The sequence below is a fragment of the Orbicella faveolata genome, unplaced genomic scaffold (genome assembly GCF_042242905.1).
Source record: "Orbicella faveolata isolate gen_17 unplaced genomic scaffold, um_ofav_v1 contig_25, whole genome shotgun sequence".
Classification (NCBI taxonomy): Eukaryota; Metazoa; Cnidaria; class Anthozoa; order Scleractinia; family Merulinidae; genus Orbicella; species Orbicella faveolata.
Genome location: NW_028301553.1, coordinates 24,516,541 through 24,541,017, shown reverse-complemented (window position 1 = coordinate 24,541,017; position 24,477 = coordinate 24,516,541). Strand labels below are relative to the sequence as shown.

Genomic DNA, 24,477 nt, shown 5'->3' with positions numbered 1-24,477 from the left:
GGGGGATCAGAATTTTTGAATCCCTTTAAGTCATGTGGGATCAGAAATTCTGAATTGTTGTAGAATTATAAATCGACAGCTCTTTCTATCGTGTTGGCAGATTTGGTGGGGGAGGGGTATCAGAAATTCGCAATACTTTTAGAACCATGAACAGATAGCCGTTTTTGTCCCGTGAAGTGATGGGGATCAGAAATTCTGAATGCTTTTAGAATTATAAGTAGATGACTGTTTTGCTCTGACGGGTTGTGGACTGGGGATCAGTTTTTTGAATCTATTAAAGTCTTGGGGGATCAGAAATTCTGAATCCTTTTAGAATCATAGATAGATGACCGTTTTATTCTGATAAGTTGTGGGCCGGGAGATCAGAAAATCTGAATCTCTAAAAAAGGAAAGCGCGATGGGTGCACGATCTTTTTTACATTAAATTGTACATTTTGGTGAAATTGGATGTATTGTCCCTGGCGGACTCAACTGAACACTTCTTTTTCTCCTTCCAATAAGCCAAAACCAATCGGAAACACAAACTTTTTCGGCATCAAATACCAGTACCCTTCGGAATTGTTCCAAATTGGAATGCCACATTTTAGTTTGGAAGGCGTTCTCTTGTACCAGGAGAAATGAGCCCTTCACAAAAACAGGCTGTAATTACATTAATTGAGAAAAAGGACCAAGATCGTTGTTATCTTCAAAACTGGAGGCCAATTTCCCTTTTGAATGTTGATACAAAGATAGCCTCAAAAGTTATTGCGGAAAGAGTGAAAAGTCTATTGCCTACTGTAGTACATTATAATCAATCAGGATATATCCCGGGCAGAAATATCAGTGATAACATACGCTCAACTCTTGATATAATAGACTATACAAGAGCTAAGAAATTACCCGGAATTTGACTTTTTATTGACTTTGAGAAAGCATTCGACAGTTTGGAATGGACTTTTCTTGAAAAATGTTTGAATTAGTTCGGTTTTGGGCCTGATTTCATAAGATGGGTCAATATTTTCTATGAAGATATTCAAAGTTGTATTATAAATTATGGCCTTTGCTCTCACTACTTAAAGATAGGCAGGGGACCCCCTCTCTCCCTACCTTTTTAGTGCAGAGTGCACTATTGGCATGGTTATGGGAGCTGCCTGCCGCTAAGGCACTGTGGTACTATTTCGCTATGGCACTATGGTACTATGGCACCAAGGTGTAAACTTTAATATTTGTTTAATTAATTTCAATTAATTAATTGGTCTAGAGGCAAGGAAGTGGTGGGGGTGGGGTGGGAAAGGTACATGTGTACTCTACGCAAAACACGTTCCATCGTCTCAGGTAGGTATGAACATCGCAAAGCTATATATTTGTTTCAGGTAACCCCGTGCTCTCCTTGTGGTACCATTCTCTTTAACACAAAACTAATTTGCTCTAAACGAATGCGTAGATTAGTTAGCGTTCGTGGCTTTTATAGTAGGTGGAGGATGCATTGCATATGGAATCACGCACAAATGTTGAGTGGTTTTCCTTATGGTAGAACTCAACATGTAAGACACATGCGTTGTAGCATCGTTAGTGTTATACACTATCTTTCCACGCGGTATGTTATATGTCATGTCATGTGACCAAGGGCAGCAGTTATTTTTCAGGTAGCGCCCATTGTCCCTTTTTATTGCAAAAGTGAAACGTTACTGTGGCTGAGTAGCTTTTAGAATTACATACAGGTCGGTTCAACAAATATCATCTGCTGTTTTCAATCTACAATAGTGTGTTTGTCAGGGTTCAAATGTATTGCTTCTCCTTAGCGGCTTGTTTATTTCTTGCATTAATTGTGTCTGTAAGAGAGACCAAAAAGTTCCCAAGCTAGTGGCTTTCAGTACTCCGCAAATTATAAATTTGTAACAAAAGAAACCAGGAAAGTGCCCAAATATCGCTGCAGACTCCGTGGCACCTAATGAAAGCGAAAATTAATTTAATCAGTCTTTGAGGAGACTCATTCATATCGGCCAAGTAGCGCTGTCTATCTTCAATACTTTTCGTTGAAACGCTTCTCAGTCATCAATATCGTTGTGGGTTAATTTTGAATCGTTTTATTGTTAACAACAAGGTGGCAACAGAAAAAGAAAGTGGTAATTCGCGACTATCTGATGATTAAATTAGTTCTTGTTCATTGGTAAAACTTTGCATTTTTAGTAAAACAACATCGTTTCTGTTCCGTTTCTTCATCACTACATCAGATATTTAACTTTCTTTCATTTATCTCCAAAAAACAAGCACATCTTCCGCGTGTTTTGGAGAAAACAAGGGTTTCATATTACATGCCTTCCCGAGGAAAACAAAAGTATCAGGTTACAAAGTTGGCGTGAAGAGCTAAATTGTTACGTTTGCTGCTTCAACGTATCATTGAATTTAAAATGAACGAAAATCGACGTAAAACACCAGTAGTAATTAATTTGTAAGTAATTTTTGGACCTTGAACGAAAATACAACCTTGAAACATACACACTGCAAAGAGGAAAAGCCCTAGCAGACTACCAAGGTAGACACAAACCGGAAGTGAACCGTGCAGGGATGAGTACTTATGGGACTACCGTGCCAGAACTATCAATTGCACCCTGCACTATCTGAGATTCTCTCACTAGTTGTCTCTGCGGTTGAAATCCTAGCGATTGCTATACGAAACCAAGAGATATTAAAGGACTAATAATAAACCATTTAGAAACTAAAATGCTGCAGTTCCCTGATGATACAACTGTTGTTTTATCAGATTTAGATTCCGCACGAGCTTTGTTTGTATTGCTTGATTGTTTTGAGAAAGTTTCCGGACTAAAACTTAACGTTGCGAAAACAGAAGCAATGTGGATCGACTTCCTCCAGAACTGTGAAAATGAACCACTTGGAGTCAAATGGAAAACTTGCGTTAAGTTCCTAAGAATTTTCATTACATATGATATACAGATACTAGCCGAGGAAAATTTTAAGCAAAGGCTGAAAAAAATCAGAAATGCAATAAATTTATGGAAGTCAAGGGGTTTGTCAATTCATGGCAAGGTTAATACTATAAAAGCAATTTTTCTTCCAAGACTAATATACCCTAGCTTGGTGATAAGCACTCCGTCTGAAGTAATAAAAGAAATTAACAATTTAGTTTTTCATTTTTTATGGAACGGGGAGATAAAGTTATTCGAAGTTCAATTTATGCACCCTATGAGCAAGGTGGCCTCAAAATGATAGATTATGAAACCATGATAACAGCGTTGAGGTTGAGCTGGCTAATGCGCATAACGGATGAGGACTTGTCAGGTTTCTGGAAGTCTTACTTTAATTATCTTTTGGACAATCAAGGGGGTCTTTTTCTACTTCAGTGTAATTATGATGTAAACCAGATAAACATTTCACCCACTTTTTATCAGGATCTATTAGTGTGGTGGTCAAATATAAGAGAAATAGCAGATCCAAATAATGTTTACAAATATATTACATGGAACAACAAAGAAATCAAAATCGATGGTAAAAGTGTTTTCTATAAGCATTATTTTAATATGAATATTAAATATACAAATGATCTGCTCTTTGACAAGTCAAATATCGAGTCTTTTAATGTTCTCAGAAGTGAGGGATTGACAAGGTCCAACTTTTTAGTCTGCACAGGCCTAAGGCAATCTGTTCCTTTAAAGTTGCGTATCGACATATCCAATTTTAAGGTGATTCTTGATTGGGAAAGTCTTAAATGTCATGACTACAATTGTTTTCTTATAAAACAAAAATTGGAAAAGCCAAGTAAATGGGTCAAGCTAAAGAAAGAATTTAGCCTTGATGACAATCAAGTTTCAGAGGCATTTCTTTTGCCAGTGAGGGTTGCTAACGAACCGTATCTACGCTCCTTTCAATACAAAATGTTGAATCTGTTCTGTTTACTAACGACCGCCTGTGTAAAATAGAATACATTTCTAATCCCAACTGCACCTTCTGTCATTAGCTAACAGAAACCGTATCCCATATTTTGTTCGGTTGTTCTTTTTCAAATTCATTTTGGCATGAGGTTAATGGAAAAACGTTCGAGTAAAATCAAAACTTACAGAAGCCTCTCGCTTACATATTTCGATGTTATTGTTGGGTCTTTTGAGGATGAGATAGATCTATTCAACTATGTACTAATTTTAAGAAAATCTTCTTGTGGAGTTGTCGATGTAAAGAAACATTACCTTCCTTGAGTCACTTCATAAGAATTTTGCTAATTAAATACGAAACTGAAAAATACATATATTTCAAATCGGATAAAAAGAATCTGTTTAAAGAAAAATGGAAGATTTCTGAGGAAACAATTTTAACTAATAATTTAAGTCGGACAACGCTATTATTAAAGAAAATCGATAAGTTAAATAAGTATGTAAAAAAGAATTGACAATATCTATTTCCTTTATTAATTCAGTATGATGTCATTGTTAACTTCTGTATACCAAATTGTATTCTTTCTTCTGTAACTTAATTGTTGAAAAAAGAATTGTTATTGTTGTAATTGTGGAAGTAAATAAATAAATAAATAAATAAATAAATAGATAAAGGTAAAAAAAAAAAAAAAAAATCTAACGCCATTGCGTTAGATGAGTTACACCCAGACTATCTTTCCGTGCCTGGGATTCTGCCATCAGGTTTGATCTGGTTGCGTTTTTTCTGATATTGAGACAAGACAAGAATTAGTCAGCGGCTTTTTTTTTTTCCATAAAGCTGCAATTGTTGAAAACTGCAATTGTTGTCGGTTACATCGGAGACCTTTAGAAAAACGCTCTGAGAAAGCACGTCAGTGCTAAATGTCTATTTAACAATTACATTATTAGCTCGAGATTTCTATCGCGTGATAGTTGACAAGGGCGCAGTCTTAGTATAAATGTACCAGTCGTTTAAATCTTTTGCTAAATCCTCTTGACAGACACCTCGAAAACGCAAAGAAGCGGCCCTCGTTTTGTTAACAAGGGCACAATGTTAGGCTACTCACCATCTAATATTAAACAATTAGATCATGAGCTCGAGATTTCTATCGCGTGATAAGAGCGAATACTCTAATTTGTTTTAGTATAAATCTACAAGTCGTTCAAAATTTAATCTAAATCCTCTTCGCAGACACTTCGAAAACGCCAAGAAGCAGCCGTCATTTTGTTAACAAGGGCACACTGCTACGCTACTCACTATTTGTCACAGAATAGAGAGTGAGTAGCGTAGCCAATCAGAGAACGGCATGCATTCGTGAGAGAACGCTAGTAGATTTATGCTAAAACAGAATAGATAGTGGGTGGCGTAGCCAATCAGAGAACGGCATTCGTGAAAGAGCGGCAGTAGATTTATATCAAAATTTAGTGGCAGTAATATAATTACCAACTTTTAATAATCTTGATAACCGAAATAAACGAGTGATTTTTCCATTTTTCCTCGCAGAGTTTCTTGGAAAAAGAAATTAAAAACTGAGAAAAAAAAAAAAAATCTTTGTGTCTACCAAGCAATAAAAATGCTTGGGAAAGATTGGGAGAACTTGGAAAAGATGTGGAAAAAATAACGTTTCTCGCGCTCCTACCACTCGTGTTTCTATAACTATAAAAATGGATAACCTTTTTATTTAGATAAATAGGTCTAGATTGATTGATTGATTGGTTGATTGATTGATTGATTGGTTGATTGACTGATTGATGGATTGACTGATTGACTGATTGATGGATTGACTGATTGACTGATTGATTGATTAATCGATTGATTGATTGATTGATGATTGATTGATTGATTGACAGATTGATTGGTTGACTGATTGATTGATTGATTGATTGATTGATTGATTGACTGATTGAAATGCCAGTGAAAATATAACACACGTACAAAATTGGATACGTCTTTCTTCGATATTGCTTTGTAATTTGCATTGGTTGAACAGCGTTTCTAAGAGCCAAGAGAAAATGAGTAAGAGTTAAATTTATTTTACGAACAGAGCCTTGATCTATCACCGTGTGAAATGGTGAATATGCCAAGTGGAGGGGCCGTGATTGCCAAACCGAATTGGAGGATTTTTGCCTAGTTGAATCTGTTGGGAGTATCCGCGATTTGCAACTTGCCCAGGGTCTAAGCTGATTGCAAGCTGAACATGTATATGTATGTCTTAGAGCTATAACTTAAACTATTTAAAAAATGATTGACAGGCCTAGCACGACTCCCACTGTTTCGTGATAAACGGTCTTTGACCTTTAGAGTTTAGCTCTAACAAGTATGTCTTTCAGAGATTTTCCTCTCCTGTAGGAGATGAAAGGAGGGTCTCTGTATATTTCTCTAAGCAGAGGTTGATCTTGGATTAAATGCCATTTGCTCATTAAAATGCTTTTAAGATTGGGCACTGATGGATTATATTGTGTGACAAAAGGCAATAATCTCTTTTGCAATTTTGGTTTCTGTTGTAGTGCCGACTTCCTGTTTTTAAATTCGATTTCTGCGAGGACTTTGTTGACCAGTTTCTCTGGATAGCCTCGAACACGCAAATTTGATCTGAAATTTTTGATCTTTTCTTCAAAACTTGTTTTTGAAGAGTTTGTTCTCAGAAGCCTAAGTGCTTCACCTTTTATAAAACCTTTTTTCACACCTGGAGCGTGACAGGAAGAGAAATGCGTGTATTGAAATTTCTCAGTCGGCTTGAAGTATGTGCAGATATCAAAGATTGAATCTTTGTTAAATCTCTCGCCTTTGAAGACAGTAGTGTCTAGGAAATTTATTTCCTTCTCTGATATTTCAGCCGTGAATTTAATGGTAGGATGGTGCCTGTTTGCTTCTGAAATAAACTGATCTATTTCCTATCTATTTCCAACCATCAGTTGCACTTGAAACATATTTAGAAGAAATTAAAGTACAACTCGCTGAGATCGAGATTACTAAGCCACGAAATAACCTGCCTTACCAAGAACGTATAGCACTGAAAGATTTGAAATCTAACACAGAAATAGTTATCAAAAAGGCAGACAAAGGATCCACAACGGTCATTGTGAACAAACAAGATAAGATAACAGAGGGCCAAACTCAACTTGATGATAGAAAGAACTACATGCCCCTAGAAACACCAATGGTGAAGGAGACCTCACAAAAGGTCAAAGATTTAATTAATGAACTCCATTTAGGAAGTCACATAGACGCAAAGACCAAAGAATGGCTTTCTCAAACACCTAACCCACCGCGCATACCAGTGTTTTACACACTAACAAAGATTCACAAACCGACTCTTACTGGAAGACCAATAATTTCGGGCTGTGAAGGTCCGACAGAACGTATATCATCATTTATAGACCACATCCTCCAGCCTATTGCCAAAGCGCAAAAATCGTACCTCAAAGATACCACAGATTTCATTAACTTTATAGAAAGGACAAAAGTCCAACAAAATACGATTCTAGTTTCAATGGATGTTACCAGCCTGTACACCAATATCCCCCAAGAGGAAGGGATAAACACTGTATGCATAGCATACGAAGACTTCTATAAGAACAATACTCCCATTCCTACAAATTCACTCCGCAACATGCTTAGACTTATACTTCAGGAGAACTCCTTCCATTTCAACGGAAGGAACTATCTCCAAACCCATGGTACCGCAATGGGGACAAAAATGGCAGTTGCTTTCGCGAACATTTTTATGTCCGCAGTAGAATCTAAAATTATCGGTAAAAGCAAGATAAAACCCATTGAGTGAAACAGTGGGAGTCGTGCTAGGCCTGTCAATCATTTTTTAAATGATAGGGTGTTTTCAGGGGAGGGGCGGAGGGGAGGATGGGGGATATTCTACTGTCGCAATCTTAATTTTGACACTCGCCACGGCTTCAGCAAAAAAAAAAGATATCTTTCACACAGTCGTTTTGCTCTACTGTCAAAGTTATACTTCGGGGGAAAACAAAGCCAAGTATCAGACTCAATTAAGTGCTATTACCAAACTGATGGGGCGGCATTGCATTTTTTGTTTGATGTGAATCATTCCCCTTGAACCCGGGGTAGTGAATCAAGGTTTTGGTTAGGATTCTGTGAGTGGTCGTCCAGTAACAAATATGGGGCCAAAGGTCCTATTCTGCTAGGAGGAAACGGCTTGAAGCGTTTTTGGTGCGTTTTCCACGGTTTTTAGCCGATAAATTTAATGTATCGATTGGACTTGATATTGCGCCGTTACTTTGTCAAAAACCTAAAATGGATTGAAACTTCCCATACTTAACAAATCAGTTGTGTTATTAAACACCTCCATGATTGCCTTTGATTACGACGTTTGTCCAACGTTGATCTTAGCGGCCATCTTAGGGGAGGTGTTACAGTTCGCCATGGTTACGCACATCTGTGTCCACAGTCGGCAGTTATACACGTCAGTTCTGAGATCACTCCTATATGTCGAGGCTTTCAAAACATGTGCTTGCTTAATTGCATTCGAATCAAGCAGAATGGCTGTTTATAGCACATGGTTTCAGTTTTTAGCACTTTTAAGCCACGGTTATCTGTAAAGGGTTTTCTGTCAGGATGTTTGGCTACCAGCGTCCATGATGACGTTAATTGCTGCGCACAAAATGTATCAGCCTTGAAAGGGAGAAATGTTCTTTTTCCTAATAGTAGAGAAAACCAGGTGAGTGGGGATTCCACCAGGACCAAGAAATTAATACTGCAGTATAAAGTGGCTGCCATGTTGCCCTTCAGGCGAATACAGTTTGTAAGCCGGACAGTGCAATTCACTAAGCAGGACTGTTTTTTTTTTAATTTTTTTTTTTTTTTTCAGTCACCTTCCCTTGCATGATTTTTTTTCCCACCCTGCCCTCATCACTTTTCTAACGGTCCATCCCTAATAAGGTGGTTTCACTGCTCAGCGCATTTGCAAGCCTTGGGGCGAACACAAATTACAGTTTTCACTTTCTTACTGCGCCACATTTTGTTTAACAATCACAGACACTAATTTATTTATGCAAGCAGAATCCTGCCTGATGCCCAAACTTTACGGAGGATCGGTCGATGCATTTATGAAGAAAATGTGAAATTTAGATCTAACCTGATAGAATTCGTTGTTCGCTCCGGGAGGTTTATTCTCGAGACAAGCACAAATTATGCAATCACTGCCGATTGAGTCATGAACAGTGGAATCAGTGGTGCATGGAAATTAAAACACATAAATGAATTTTCTAGTGAGAAGTTAAATTCTCCTCTATCACAGCGTTTTCACAGATGATCCCGAAATTTCAGATAAGAGTCATCAGCTTGCTCACGATTGTTTCAACTACAATGGCAGTTGCACACGCGCAGAGCCCTCGAAACATTTGTATATTCTGGTTGTATAACGCCATCCTAATCCATCATGCAGATAAACCACTGTGTAGTGGATAGCACAGTTTGCTTTGCTATGACCTTCACAACGTTTCGTTCTGGGACAGTTACCGTTCTCCCCGCCATTTATCAGGTTAACTCAAATTTCAGATTCTTTGGATCTTCCGAAGAACAATGATTATGGTAATATAATTGCTTTCTCGTGTTTCATAAAAAAAAAAAAAAAAAAAAAATTAATCGGCGCCAATTGTCGACGTTCCGACAGACTATTTTAAACACACAACATACCATACTAAGCTTATGCAGACAAACTATAAACCTAAGTGCCATACTATCAGCGGAGACCACTTACATGAACAATTTTTTGGTTGGATTTAAATTAACAGTTTTGGAGAGGCAACCTTGTTATATTGTTTGCGTTAAGGAATTAATTGAAGTTTGATACGCGTATTTGGTTGGAGCACGCTCTCTTGTTTGAAATCAGGAGATAACGGACACTTCTATGATTTTCAGTTTTCATTCTCACTGTGCTGCATAAGCGGCCAGAGAGTTTCTTGGGCTGAAGTCTAACATTTAATTGCTTTCTCGTATTTTTACAATCGAAAACCCAAAATTGGCGGCATCTGTTGACGCTCCGGCAGACTGACTCAAACATACAACAAAGACATACCACAAAGGTGGGTGTGTAAATCGGTCAATTGATCGATCACTTGATCGATTAGTTTGACATTGTGTATTTTTCCACTACGCGTTGGGCCAGTGTTTTAGAGCACGCGGAACACCTCAATTGGAGACCTTGTGGCCACAATAAAACAGCATGCAGCTAATTTTTGTTCAAGTCACGTTCATGGATTGTCGGGATCAGAAGCCTTTGATTATTGCTCCCACACCTGTCTCTCCAATTTTGCGAATGTTTCTAGGCCTGAAAAGTATGGAGCGGACACAGACAAGATGGATCGCAGTGGAACTTAAACATATAAGGAGCTTCAAAACAGAGTTCAGAGACCCAAAGATTGCAAATCATGCATGGCCTAACCACTATGTCAGTAACTTTAATAATGTTTCTATAATCGCCAAAAGCAATTATCGATTAGAAAGTTGTCGGAATCTTGGCACACCACGACGACCAGTAGAGCAGTTACTAACTCTTGACCACTCTCAGCAGAATAAAGCACTCTTTTTCAGTAAGCAAAAATTCTTGAGTTTATTTCCCTTAAAATTTATTCGATTGTATTCTTTTTTATCACGCTATATCGGTTTTACTGTTTGTCGACCTCGTCAAGCTGAACATCCGCACATTCAGTTGGAAGGTCAGTCTGCATACCATAGGGATAGCGACATCATCTCCAACTTCGTAAATCCTACCATAGCGACTGCATCGTTAAGAACACTATTGAAGGGAACTGTACCTCTAAGAGTCAAACTGAAAGCAACAGTTGTCGATAGTAACTGTTGACTCCACGAGTCAATGATGGGGGTAACTCTAAGATCAAAGCGGGCTGCGAGAGCAACTCTTAGCTCACAATCCGATTGCCATGGGTAACTTTAGCTTCCCGGCTAGAAGGCCCTCCTATGAATGTTTGCATTGGTACACGAGGAAGATCTAGCAAAAGAACAGTTGTCGCTAGTTGTCAGTAGTACTGAACTAGCTTTAAACTCAATAATGATAATAACTCCAACTTCACAGAGAGCTGCCAAGGGCAACTCTAACCTCACAAGCCCTTTTCCAAGCGCAACTTTAGTTTCTCGGCTAGAAGGCCTTCCCATGAGTGTTTGCGTCAATATGCCCGAAAAATATATCAAAGCAATTCTAAAAAAACGTTTTGATAGCCTTAAATCTCTAACTTTTTCACGATCTATTATTTGAGCGCCTAAATGTTTGAACAGTTTGGACGGTAGGCCTAGGTAACCGTAGAGATAAAGCTGCGTTTCAGAATTTCTCTGGCGTAGTGTAGGCGGGACCTCGCCTGTAAAACCACATTCAGACATTTCATTGATCGTGAGACTTGTAAATGCCCCATTATTTAAACAGCAAAGTCGAACGAATGATGAAAAGCTGCAATGAATATTAATTGATGGGAAGATCCAGAAACCGTAATTTCGTTGAGAGTGTGAAAAGAGATTTTGGTACAGATTAAGGGTCATTAAGCTTGGCACTTCAGTAAATTAAAGTTTGTTACCTTGTATTTTGATCTTGTCCTTGTCCTTGTAGGGTTATATGCTTTACCTTATTTCAGTGAACTTGATCGATTCTTAGCAACACAATTGTCGTCTTGCTTAGACAGCCGCGTTAACGAATAAACTCGTATTTCAGACATTTGACTTAAAAGAACCGAATAAAAAATTCTCAACAAAATAACATTTATCGTTTGTCACAATTTTTCAGAATGTTAATGACTTTAGAAGAACTTGTGCGAGGAATTCTTCAGAAAAAAAAAAAATGTCTCACTCGTTGTGACAATTTCCTGACATGTTACAACTAAAAAACTGAACACCGCGACAGAAAATTTTCCCACCCGTTTTCATACCGTCACTTCGTGTACATCAAACTGAGATGTCCACATTGACCAGTAGATTAGACGTCTTCAAAGCAGTAGCCCAATTTCGATATACTAAAATTCAGCCTAACACAATAGACCTCAGCACGAAGCTTTAGCGAATAAACCCCATAAACTCTGTAGTTATTCCGCAGAGCCTCTTATTGAGGTCTATTGTTTTAGGCTGAATTTTAATATATCGAAATTGGTCTATTCCATTCCCCCGTTTTGGATTAGAGATGATGTATAAGAAACTTGACGCTAGGCATCGGCTCAAATAAATAAATAAATAAATAAATACCGTAGAATTCCGAAAGTATCGGCCCCCGTTACTTTCGGATTTAGCAGGCCCAAGGAGCCGCTACTTTCGTGTAGCCGTTACTTTCGTGTAGCCGTTACTTTCGGGTAGCCGTTACTTTCGGGTAGCCGTTACATTCGGATGGTTAAAAAACGTTCGTAATTGGGCAGTCATTTTACACAAAAAAGACACGTTACATGATACGTATGAAAAGGTCACGTATTAACCTGCGATCAGGCGTTACGTATTTATTACCAAAGCGTACTGTAACAAAAAAAGGCGCCAAACGTGTATACAATACAATGAAAAGTAGCGTTCATATTATACGGGAACTAAATACTGTATTATTTGACTCTGATCATACCGTATCTGGCACATACAGCCCTTAAATGTAAGTATGAAATTAAATCACAAATATTTACTGTTCAAAGGTTTCAGTCCTTTGATCAGTCCCGCACTCAGGCTGTTCCATAGATCCTTTTCATAAATGGCTGCCAATTATAAATTGTTTTGTAAGTATTAAAATTAGCCTGACTAACCTCGTTCTTGAGTTGATAATTCAAAAGAATTTTTACTCCCAAACGAGTTTAGTGAGGCTAATTTAAATGCATACAAAAGAATTTTAAATTGGCAGCCATTTATGAAAAGGGTCTATCCGCATTTCGCTTGAGAGCAGAGAGTTTTTCTTTCAATGTCTTCTCTAAATCTGGAAGGCCACTTTTCATGAAAACTTCGTGAAAACAAGGAATCTCCAGTCCTCCTCCTTGGACCCAAGTGCCTTCTGGAGCTTTCCTGGATTGTCCAGTAATCTTGGAACAAATAGAAATATTGTGAAGTTTATATGAAATAATCCATATATGGACTGCGGTTGTAGATGAAAGTGAAGAATGATCATCGCAGTTAATTTTCCAAACTCAACTAATTGACCTCGGTCCCAATGTGTGGCTTCATGGCTCAGTTGGTAGCGCATCGCACCGGTATCGCGGAGGTCACGGGTTCGAATCCCGTTGAAGCCCTGATTTTTTTCAGGCTTCTCCTTTCCAATTGCTTAAATTGGAAAATTAACTGCGATGATCATTCTTCACTTTCAAATAGAAATATTGCCATCCAGTAATGGCTGAAACAGAACTTCAGCCAGAGAATCGGGAATATGCCCCACTGTTTGCTCTGCTGCGTTCGTTGTGCTATCTTTCATTCTGACGACAATGACATGCGCTGAATGAGGATTTTCTGGCTCAGGATAGCAAGCACATGTTGAATTAATTCGTGGGTCGGCTCTGTATATATGATCTCCTTTTATCCCTGACTTGATGGTACAGAAATGCTTGAATGCAGCGGCCATAATGTCTGGAGTTGTAGTTAGATTCGGTACGTACGTGCAGTATAACTGTCTGAACTGTTGTGTGAGCAAAGACGAGTCACATGCGAGACACAAGGTTACACAATGGTTCATTGTTCGTTTAGGAATCGAGTCACATGCTGTACAGTTGACCTTTGGCCCGCGCCTTTCCACAATAAAATTCATAATGGAGGAAACATGCTCAGTTTGTGAAAGGGTCACTAAATGTAAGTGTATGAAATGCAAAGTATATGGGTGTGCGTTGTGTGCTCCTGAAACAGCTCAAACGGTGAATGAAGTCGAGTACAGACCGATGAAACGGGTAGGAGTCTGCCTGACATGCCAACAATTACAAAGGCCCGAAATAGACAACGAGGACGATGATACCACGCCGCAGTCGCATTCGTTTCCAGCAAGTCAAAACACTGAACCCAGCCAGAATTCAGAAGCCAGCCAGAACTTAGACGCCAGCCACAACTCAGGCGCTAGCCAGAACTCAGACACCAGTCAGAACTCTGAAGAAAACAGAACTCAGGTGCTAGCCAGAACTCTGAAGCCACTCAGAAGACTGGACAAGCCGAACAGCCGAAGCAACAGTTTCACAAGAGGAAACAGTGGACTCGTGAACAGAAGCTAGAATTTATCGATTTGTATAAGAACTACAAAAACAAAGCCAAAGCAGCCAGAGAGTTCACAGAACGATATAAAGTTCATCTGAAGTCGAGCAACTACAACCCTTGGATTGCTCAAGAACTTAAGCTGCATGCGGAATGACCCAAGAAAGTCCAGAAAGCCAGGCGCTGGTAGGCAGGCTTCTTATCCGGAAATGGACAAGCAGCTGTACAGTGAGTTCAAAGATTTACGAAGTAAAGGCATCAAAGTCAAAGAGTGGTGGTTCAGAAACAGATGCAAAGAAATAATGAGAGAAAAATATCCTGATGCAGACTTTAAAATGTCTGACCATTGGTTTGTTCGATTCAAAACCCGTTTTTATATATCTCTTCGAAGGCCAACAAATGTTGCCCAGAGCCACCCAAAGACTCTGCACGTAAACATCCAGCAGTTTCACAGATATAATCGCCGAATGGCAATCAAGACAAAGCAAGATCTAGCTGATAAACAAGATGGCATTATTGGTCCTTGGAATTTGAGCGACATCGCCAACATGGATCAGACACCCCTAGAATTTTGCTTTAACACAAATGGGGCGACTTACGAGACAAAAGGAGAAAAGACGGTCTAGACCCGAACCACTGGCAGTGGCCATGAAAAACGGCAATGTACTGTGCAGCTGACTGTATTCGCAGATGGAGAACCGCGAAAAAAGCCCCTTCTGATATTCAAGGGGACAGGAATGAGCGAATCCGTGATAAAGAACTGAAACAGCATGACTCACGCCTTGTCGTAAAATTCCAGGAGAACGCATGGTGCGATGAAGAAATGATGATATGCTGGGTGAGACATTTGTGGAATTCTCAGAGTACCTTCTTCGGCACAAACGAGAGAAGATCCAGGCTTCTTGTGTATGACCAACACAAAGCACAAACGACGAAGACGGTGAAGGATATCCTCCAAAATGAATGCAAGACCACAATGGTACTAGTTCCACCAGAAGCTACAAGTAAGGTTCAGCCTCTGGGTGTCGCAGTCAACAGCGAATTCAAGAAAGCTGTGGATCGCTTGGCAACAGAAGCCATGACCCGAAATCCCGATCAGTTTCTGACAGGAAGATTAACTGCAAGTGAGAGAAGGATCTTTTTTACCAAATGGACGGGTCAAGCTTGGCAAGAAATTTCTCGTCGTCTACGAGAAACAATTGTTCGTTCTTTAGAGAAATATGGAATCGCGTTGCCTACTTCAGGGCAACGGGATAACTTAATTCATCTTAGTGGGCTGGAAAACTATTCAGTTGGACATTCCAGCGATGTAGAACAAATGTGGTTCCACGACGAAGATTAGACTACCGCATACAGTCTACGATCGATAGCCCGAAGTTTTTCCAGTTCCAGTTACGTTACGTTAAACACCGGCACAGGTGCCGGTAAAGATGAAATGAGCGAATATTTAAAAGACTGCTTGATTGATTGGAGTTGATCCAAATAGAGACAATTGGTCACATTTTGTTTGTAGTACGACCCTAGTACGGTACCGTATCACCGGTAGTTATTTTATGCAATCCTTTTGAATCGATTTTAAAAGTACACACAAGAGACCACTGATTGGTATTTGCTATAAATAAAATAGGAAATTATTCAATTCAGTGCCAAGTTGTATTTCTAAACACTTACCGTACTGTTTGAAACAGGCGTTACATTAAATACAACAGATTTTATTCTTTTTGAGTTGTCATTTTTGAAAGGGCGGCTACTTTCGGGGGGATCGTTACTTTCGGGGGGGGGGGCGTTACTTTCGGGATTTAATAGAAAGTTAAAAAATTTATGTTACTTTCGGGGAGCCGTTACTTTCGGGGGGGCCGTTACTTTCGGAATTCTATGGTAACAAAAACAAATACCACAGCTGTACCTAGTTATTCCAAATTTTCCTTCGTGTGCAATCTTTAATTTCCTGTTACCTTAGTTCTTATAAAACGTTGTTCATTTAATTGTAGCTTACAAGTAGTTCGAACGTTTTCAACCATTTACATAACACTTTTCTTCTATGTTTCTCTCATTAGAATTTTAGAAAAAATCTGTACTTTTCCTCGTTCCTTGATGAAACAAAGTTTAGAGTACAGTAGCTAAGCCCTAACATCAGAATTCCTGGTTTAGCTTATCTCAGTAGCTTGGAACAACAAAAACAGAATGAGGCTGTAGTAATTTTCTATTTCTTGTTTGTTTGTGTTGTTTTATTTTTCACTTTTTTTTAAAGTTTTGCTTCACTCCCCTAACCCTGAGATGAAGTCATACTTGCCTCGTCTTTTTGAAACAACATCCGAGGTAAGGGTAGGGAGTCAACTGAGACCGCGATTGTTTGACAGGATTATTGCTCAGTAGCACATATCATGTTAGCGTCATGCTGATGCAACGACTCGTTCTTGATTGTAGGATAACAGTCGGAAGCTTTCCCGATTGTTTGCATGAAAATTTGTCAAATATATTGGACCTCTAAGGAAACAAAATCGTGGACATTTACTATAACTACCTTAAGTTGGCCAAAGAAACTTTCCAGGGCCTTCATTTTATCTTCTGTTCATTCGCAGCACATTCGTTCATTCCAAAGGCTGGGTATGTGTGTGAGATCATATCTTTATACTATCTAGTTTTGGCCCAATCATCCAGCTTGGCCACATCTCCATCGAGCGGCAAATGCAAAGATGACAATTATTCACCCGTTTGTACCGGAGCCTGTAAAGGCCTTGGCACAGACGGTCTACCATTTCAAAGCGCTTGTAGGCCTTTTGGAATAAACTGTAACATCACCCGTACAAACTGATCCGCCGCAATGGATGGAAAACGTATGCGACAGGTGCCAAAGCTTGAAATTTCTTTGCTTTAGATTTGGATGTCCTTGTACGTAATTTGCCATCCAGCATGAGGGACTATAGGATGTGGAAATTGTGTATGAGTGAGTAAGCAAATTCGTTATCTGGGTTGAATGCGGTTATATTATCGCAGTTACAATGTTACCTCAATCTAATTGAAGAACTTCCTTACAGGACAGTTTAGATCTCCTCGACAAAGAGAAAACCCACCCATTATTTGCACCCTGTTAAAAATTTTAGCAGCTTTTCAATTGCTACGTCAATAGTGACGTCACTTGATCCGGGGTTCGGAGAACTTAAGTCTTAACTTCCGGGTATTTATTACTCACATTCACTATCGCGTCGTATTAAGTCTTGTACGTGGCGCATACAACATCCACTGCTCGCTTGTGGACTGTGTCCCAGCAAGGCAACAAACAAACATTAACGCGGCAGAATGCGAATTTTTGGCGCGAGTTTGCAATGCATCGTTGAAAGACCATAATTTTATTTATAAAGGTTGATTATATTCTGATTTTGTATGACAGGAAAAATGCGGATAAGAAAATCCTGATAAGGGGAGATCAACCATGACCAACACATTCTATTTCACGATTTGTTAATATTTGTTAATGTTTCGTTGATTAATATTAACTTCGTTTATTGACATTTTATTATTTAATTAGTCGCGTGATTGACAGCCGATGGCGTAATCGCTAAGTAAGTTGATCATTAAGTTAGAATGACACGTTTTAAAAACACGAAATCAGAGACAAAGGTCAAAAAAGCGTTTTGTACCTTACGTTGAACATCGCTAACCTGTAGTGTTTTACTGCTCGATCTGCTGACCCGTTTTGCTGACCTGTTACCGAAATAAGTTTGACTGGATATCGCCACAGAAGTAAGTGACCGTTTGTTTATGTAATCCGTTGAATTTTGAGAATTATATTTTCCATGCAATTTCATGAATCGCTCGCTATTAGGTTTTGTAAGAATTATGTATCTTATGTATCTTCCTTATAGATCGAATAAAACAATATAAAGATTATACGATTCCGTATCCAGTCATTCATCCGAGTACCATCTTTTCCCCTGGACCAGTTAATATTATCGTTGCTTGTATGTTTTGCTTCATCTCTTCTCTTGAAAGAACATAATCCACGCCAGAATAAAGCCCTGACCACCAGAAAAAAAATACGACGTGAATACAAGCTTAACTGACTGTTTATTGTCATCTTCTTTCGATATAAATTTTAGCTACTCCTGTGGAATCCCGATTTCTCAAACCCTCGATCTTTAGCCCTCTCCCACCCCGATTTCTCGAACTATCAAATTTTTTAAAAATAATTTCCATTTTTCTTTGAGGTTCAAGAAACTGGGATTCCACGGTATAATCGTGATGCTTCATGTACATCCTCGTCACGTGGTCACCTCCAGTTTGAGCGAGTGGTCATGTCATAAGCCTGTGCTCGCTGTGGCATGCTCGCTGTGGCTGCGCAAGGTAGGTAGTACTAAGAGCCCATCACTAGGAGCGTGCAACTCCCATACTAAGCTATGTCACGTCATTTTTTTAACAGAAGGGTCTATTTTTAGGCTTCTTTTCCCGCGAAATAGGTCAGTACCGGTCTACCAGAGCGCGCATCGGTAAGGAGAAAAATGTGGCCTCAGGTGGACATGTCGACATAATAAAATACGTCAGTTAAAAGTTACGTCCACGATCGTGATTGGTCACTGAGATTCCTTCGGGGGTCTGAATTAGCGGTAAAGGCAAACCAATAGATCGGTCTGTGACAGGAATATGTGGTAGTTGCACGCTCCTATGGATGGGCTCCTGGTTGTACGGCAGTCTTGTAATTCTCGTTCAAGGTGGGTTTTGTTAGCACATTTATGTCGCAAGATTGAGAGTTGGCTAGGTTTCTGTCATTTTAATTAATTCTCAATTGTGTAAAATACAACCATCAAGAGACATATCAATCAAAAAAACCAGCAAATGCATACCGTTTAACAACACATAAAATATGTCGAGCAATTTAAGTTGTCAAGCAACCATAAAGTGTGGTTCTCGAATTCTGGAGAAACAACAGAATAGTGAAACACGATTAGCAATGGCTTTTCTCACAGTCAGTAACGTCGGTATTGCGTGACAAGTCAGGCCAGAATGTCCGTTGGCGCCGGAAAATGATCCCGCAGGAAATCAATTTCTTACCAGGAGCCTGCACAAAAGGATATTTTAAAACGAGTAGCCTTGGGAACGAAAATGGCTGGCGACTGAAACCATTATAGTCCCCATAGCCCTTTTGGCCTCTCTTAGCCGGTGGGGCCTAGGCACGAGAATCGAAGGGCGCTGGAGACATAGGATTTCCGAGTCCTAGATTCAAGGACCTCCGGTCTTCGTGTATGCAGTCGTGATGTTTATATATACTGTATGGGATTGACAATGGCGGCCGTACGTCGAGGCAGGATTCGAGCAATCTTTGTTTCAGGCCTTAAATGGTATCAATTTGAAGAATGTTTCCGTCAGTGTAGAACAGAAAGAGGTGATAAGGAATATTGTTGTTGGCTTGGACTTGAAATAGACCTCATCAGCTGGGAATTGTTAGATTTATTTTTGCACTCCTTCTGTCTAGAAGTATAGAGTCAAACTGAAAGAAATAATTGAGGCTCTGTGCCGTAATTGTCGTAATTGACCTTGAACTAATACAAAAGTACAATCTGAAAATTATGTCATAATTCTACTTACAATTCTTGTAAACTTTTCCCGGCCGTAAACCTTGCGCAAGTTATGATACTTTCTCTGATACTTTCTTAGCGAAACAACGTTCCCTTTTATAGAAGCATGTGTCCCTAAAGACCTTACATAATCCCGCAAGGACTTGTATAACTTCGTTATCAAGAAACCATAAATGTCCTTCATTTTGACTTCTCAGAAATTTAATTATCCATTCGCATCAAAATGTCCTTCAAAACTTTGGAAAAAAAAAAACAACAAGAACAACAACAGCAACAGCAACAAAAAGATTCGCCATTTCCTAGACGACCTCCAGCCAGCCTGATAGTGTTCAATGGCTCAGCTAATCAGATTACAGCATTTGCATAAGTATGCTAGTAGAATTCTACTAATGTCATTTAGTAGCCGGTTCTATTCAGGGGCGTCTAACTTATATACTTTGGATAATTTTTTTTCATCATCATTCGAGATTGAAGACAGTCGGATAAGTTACACTCTGGTTGTTCTAGGCTCACAGTGATCTTAGGCAGTGACGTTACCGTTTCACCCCGTCTTTTTTTTGAGGAGTGAAATTGTTCTTGTTTTATTTTTGCCATTTGTAATTAAGAAATAGAAAACATACACCGTGTTTCTATCGAGTTATAGAAACACGAGTGGAAGTTTGGGAGAACGAGAAGGCGAGTGTTTCCACAGCTTTTTCGGGTTCTCCCAAACTTTCACGAGTGTTTTTATAACTCGATAGAGAGACGGAAACATGTTTTCTATTTCTTTTAGAAAACACCGCCACGAAAAAAAGGAAAACAACTTGTTAACTTCGATTATCAAAATGTAAATTCGCTTCGCTCGCGCCATCATTACGTCAACAGCTCGTACTAGTTCTGTGTTTTTATCGAGTTATAGAAACACGATTTTTAACCAATCAGCACGCGTACTTTCTTAGGACTGTTTTCTAAATATATTTACAACATATCAATATATAAAGCAAGGAAGCCCAGGAAAGGCAGTAACGCTTATGTCAAGAACTACTTTAAAGATAACTAGGACTTAACAAAAGAATAAAAAGGCTGTCATCGGCACAAAATTTTCTTTTTTTTTTTATAAATTAGGATAAAAAGTAGTTAAGCAAAACTAAATGCGCGAATGCGTGAAAGCAATGAAAGGAAAAATAAAGACAAAAAGAACACGCAAGCACACTAAGAGAAATAACATATACTTATAATGACCAAGAAAAGTGAATTAAGTTAGAGGTGAGCACAGCAATACTAGAGGCATTTTGAATTTTAGTGCTGAGAGAATTAAATAAATTGGGGCTTTGAAAACGGAGTGAGAATCTCTTTATATTTGTCCTACAGTGGCAAACGAAAAGAATTCTTAGTTCTAGCATCCTATTTATGTAAGTCACAGTTAAGTTAAAATATGTCGATCATTGAAACTTTCTGGAAGATGGCGATTTTTTGTAAGCTTTGTTTAGGCCGTAAGGTTCTGCCCACCGAAATCTGTTCAAGTTAAAGCTTAACGTAAATTTGCGTTTTGATTATGCTTTTCTGTCAAATCCATTAATGGAAAAGGAGAGAGATGACAGATCACTTTTTTTGAAAAATAAAACCAAAGGGTCCAGGTACCACTAAAGCGGAGTATGACAATACTTCAATTGACGCGGCTTGTTAATTCAGAACGCTGCTCTCTTTTCATTATCATTATGGTTAATAACCTACAGTACTAGTTGAGAAGAATCAAGGAACTCATTATGAACAAAATGAGTCAGAAAACAGCTGGCAGCTGTTCATGTGACTTATCTAATCGGCCATGCTTTCAGTGCTATGCTCCATGGTTTTAGAGATGAGTTTCGATAAAGAGTGTAGTCGTACAATACTCGCATTCAACTAATTTTCAGTTAATCGCGCGGTATTGACGGTGTTATTTCGTCGTTATCTCTCGTGTTGCTTAGCAAGGTAGCTTAGCGAGGTGAAACTCGATGAGCATTGCTTTGCCGCGGCGCATTGTACGTTAAGAGTGTACACGTTGTCGAACAATTTAGAAACAATGGATGCAAGTAAACAAAACGTTCCTTTTGACATTTATCTAACAACTGATAAATCATTCTCAGTCGCCTTTGACTTTATAAAAAGAACAGGTTTTAGCTATTGTTCTCATGCAACTAATTTGTATCAGCCCGGTAAATAACTAGGGAAATAACTTTGAGCAGGTAAATTTACTACAAGAGCATCGAATGCCATTGTGTTAAATGAGTTACACCCAGCACACGCTGATATTTTTGCTGATCTGGGGATTCTGCCATGAGATCTGTCTACGTTCTTTCTAATATTGGGGGAAAAAAAAGAATTAATCAGCCTCTTATTCCGTAAAGTTGCAATTGTTAAAATAAGAAGAGTCGGTTATATCGAAGACCTTTAGGGCACGTGCTAAAAGCTGTACATCTATTCTGATAGCCCAAATAAACGGGTAATTTTTTTCCTTTTTTTTTTTCTGGCATTATTTACTAACAGACAGGGAATTTATTTTATCCGTGTTTCTCAGGTGTTATATTAAAAAAAAAAATGAAACACTTGTGAAAGTTTTGGAGATCTCAAAAAAACACGTGGAAACAGCGTTTCTCGCTTTCCTACCACTCGGATTTTTATAGCTCGATAAAAACGGACGATTTTCTTTTATTTAGACAAACGCCGGTGAAAATATAAAACAACATTGAATACGTCTTTCTTCGATCGCTCGATATCGCTTTGTAATTTCGTAAGTTGAACAGCGTTTTTAAGAGTTTAATTTACTTTACGAACAGGGTACTTGATCGATCACCGCGTGAAGCGGTTTACATCACAAGTGGAGGGGCCGTGATAGCAGCACAGAATTTAACGATTTCGGCCTTGTTGAATCTCTTGAGAGTATCCTCGATTTGCAACTTGGTATCGTTTCAGTTTACAGTCATCGTTTCCTGCCAAGAGGATATCGATTTCTAATGGAGAGAATGCCCAGAGTCTAAGCTGATCGCAAGCTGGACATCCCGTGTATGCAGTCTTGCAGCTATAACTTAAACGTTACTTTCAATATTCAAGTATGGTTTCACGGTTCAGCGCATGTGCAAGCTTTGGGGTGGACACATAGTGCAGTTTTCACTTCAGTTCTTACTGAACCACAAGTTGTTCAACAATCACAGGCACTAATTTTTGTGCAAGCAGGACGGCTGAGACCCAAATTTTACAGAAGCTGTGGAAGGATTTATTCAGAAAATGCGAAATATCCGGTCCGATGCATTTATTCTTGACACACGAACAAGTTACGTTTACAATCGTGTCCGTGAGATTCATAAATAGTGGAATCGAATTTCAATAGTGCATGCAAGTGAATTAAAACATAGAAATGGAATTTCTAATGAGAAGTTTCTCCTCTATCCACCACCAGTTTTCGCAGATGACCGCGAAATTTCAAAGGTTAGTTTGCGATAAGAGTCACAAGCTCGCTCACGATTCTTTCAACTACAATGGAAGTTCCACGAGCGTAGAGCCCTCGAACCATTCGCATATACTGGTTACGTAACGCCATCTTACTCTACCATGCAGATAAACTATTATGAAAACGATAACACAGTTTGCTTTGTCAAGAAATATCCGCTTGTTCTTTTCATCCTCACGTCGACAATTAAAGCGTTTTGTACTGGGATGTTCACCATTGTTCACATTATTTACCATGTTTTTTTGTTTTGTTTTGTTTTCTTTCTTTTTCTTTTTTTTGTTTTCTTTTGTTTTCTTTTTTTGTTTGTTTGTTTGTTTTTTTCATTTTTCAGATTCTTAGGATCTTCCAAAGAAAAATAAAGCCATGTTAAATCAGTGACCGCGTGGCGCATCTAAGCCGGACATATGGTTGATTTTTTTTTTTTCTCGATGAGTATGTTAAATTAACAAAAAGAGTACAGTAGACAAACTGCCATACTAAGCTTATGCAGACAAACAATAAACCTAAGTGCCATACTATCAGCGGAGACCACTTACATGAACAATTTTTTGGTTGGATTTAAATTAACAGTTTTGGAGAGGCAACCTTGTTATATTGTTTGCGTTAAGGAATTAATTGAAGTTTGATACGCGTATTTGGTTGGAGCACGCTCTCTTGTTTGAAATCAGGAGATAACGGACACTTCTATGATTTTCAGTTTTCATTCTCACTGTGCTGCATAAGCGGCCAGAGAGTTTCTTGGGCTGAAGTCTAACATTTAATTGCTTTCTCGTATTTTTACAATCGAAAACCCAAAATTGGCGGCATCTGTTGACGCTCCGGCAGACTGACTCAAACATACAACAAAGACATACCACAAAGCTGGGTGTGTAAATCGGTCAATTGATCGATCACTCGATCGATTAGTTTGACATTGTGTATTTGTCCACTACGCATTGGGCCAGTGTTTCAGAGCACGCGGAACACCTCAATTGGAGACCTTATGGCCACAATAAAACAGCATGCAGCTATTTTTTGTTCAAGTCACGTTCATGGATTGTCGGGATCAGAAGCCCTTTGATTATTGCTCCCACACCTGTCTCCCCAATTTTGCGAATATTTCTCGGCCTTAAAAGTGTCGAGCGGACACAGACAAGATGGATCGCAGTGGAACTTAAACATATAAGGAGCTTCAAAACAGAGTTCAGAGACCCAAGGATTGCAAATCATGCATGGCCTAACAACTATGTCAGTGACTTTAATAATGTTTCTATAATTGCTAAAAGCAATTATCGATTAGAAAGTCGTCGGAATCTTGGCACACCACGACGACCACTAGTGCATTTACTAACTCTTGACCACTCTCAGCACAATAAAGCA

General features: G+C 38.9%; 1 protein-coding gene and 2 long non-coding RNA genes across 3 annotated transcripts in view; 2 read left to right on the top strand and 1 right to left on the bottom strand.

The window, feature by feature from the left end:
- Nucleotides 1-307: 307 nt before the first annotated feature.
- LOC149109585 (uncharacterized) overlaps nucleotides 308-24,477 on the bottom strand; it is a 56,866-nt gene continuing 32,696 nt past the window's right edge. The window contains exon 2 of the long non-coding RNA XR_016208782.1: nucleotides 308-600. This is a non-coding gene — a long non-coding RNA (uncharacterized LOC149109585). The remainder of the gene's footprint in view (nucleotides 601-24,477) is intronic.
- On the top strand, nucleotides 5,919-8,064 carry LOC149109587 (uncharacterized). Its single transcript, XM_089293731.1, has 2 exons — nucleotides 5,919-5,922; nucleotides 6,822-8,064. Exons 1-2 carry the CDS (start codon nucleotides 5,919-5,921, stop codon nucleotides 7,688-7,690), a joined length of 873 nt encoding a protein of 290 aa, XP_089149857.1. The 3' UTR covers nucleotides 7,691-8,064.
- Nucleotides 17,602-18,117, top strand: LOC149109586 (uncharacterized). Its single transcript, XR_016208824.1, has 2 exons — nucleotides 17,602-17,823; nucleotides 17,946-18,117. It is a non-coding gene; the product is annotated as an uncharacterized LOC149109586 (long non-coding RNA).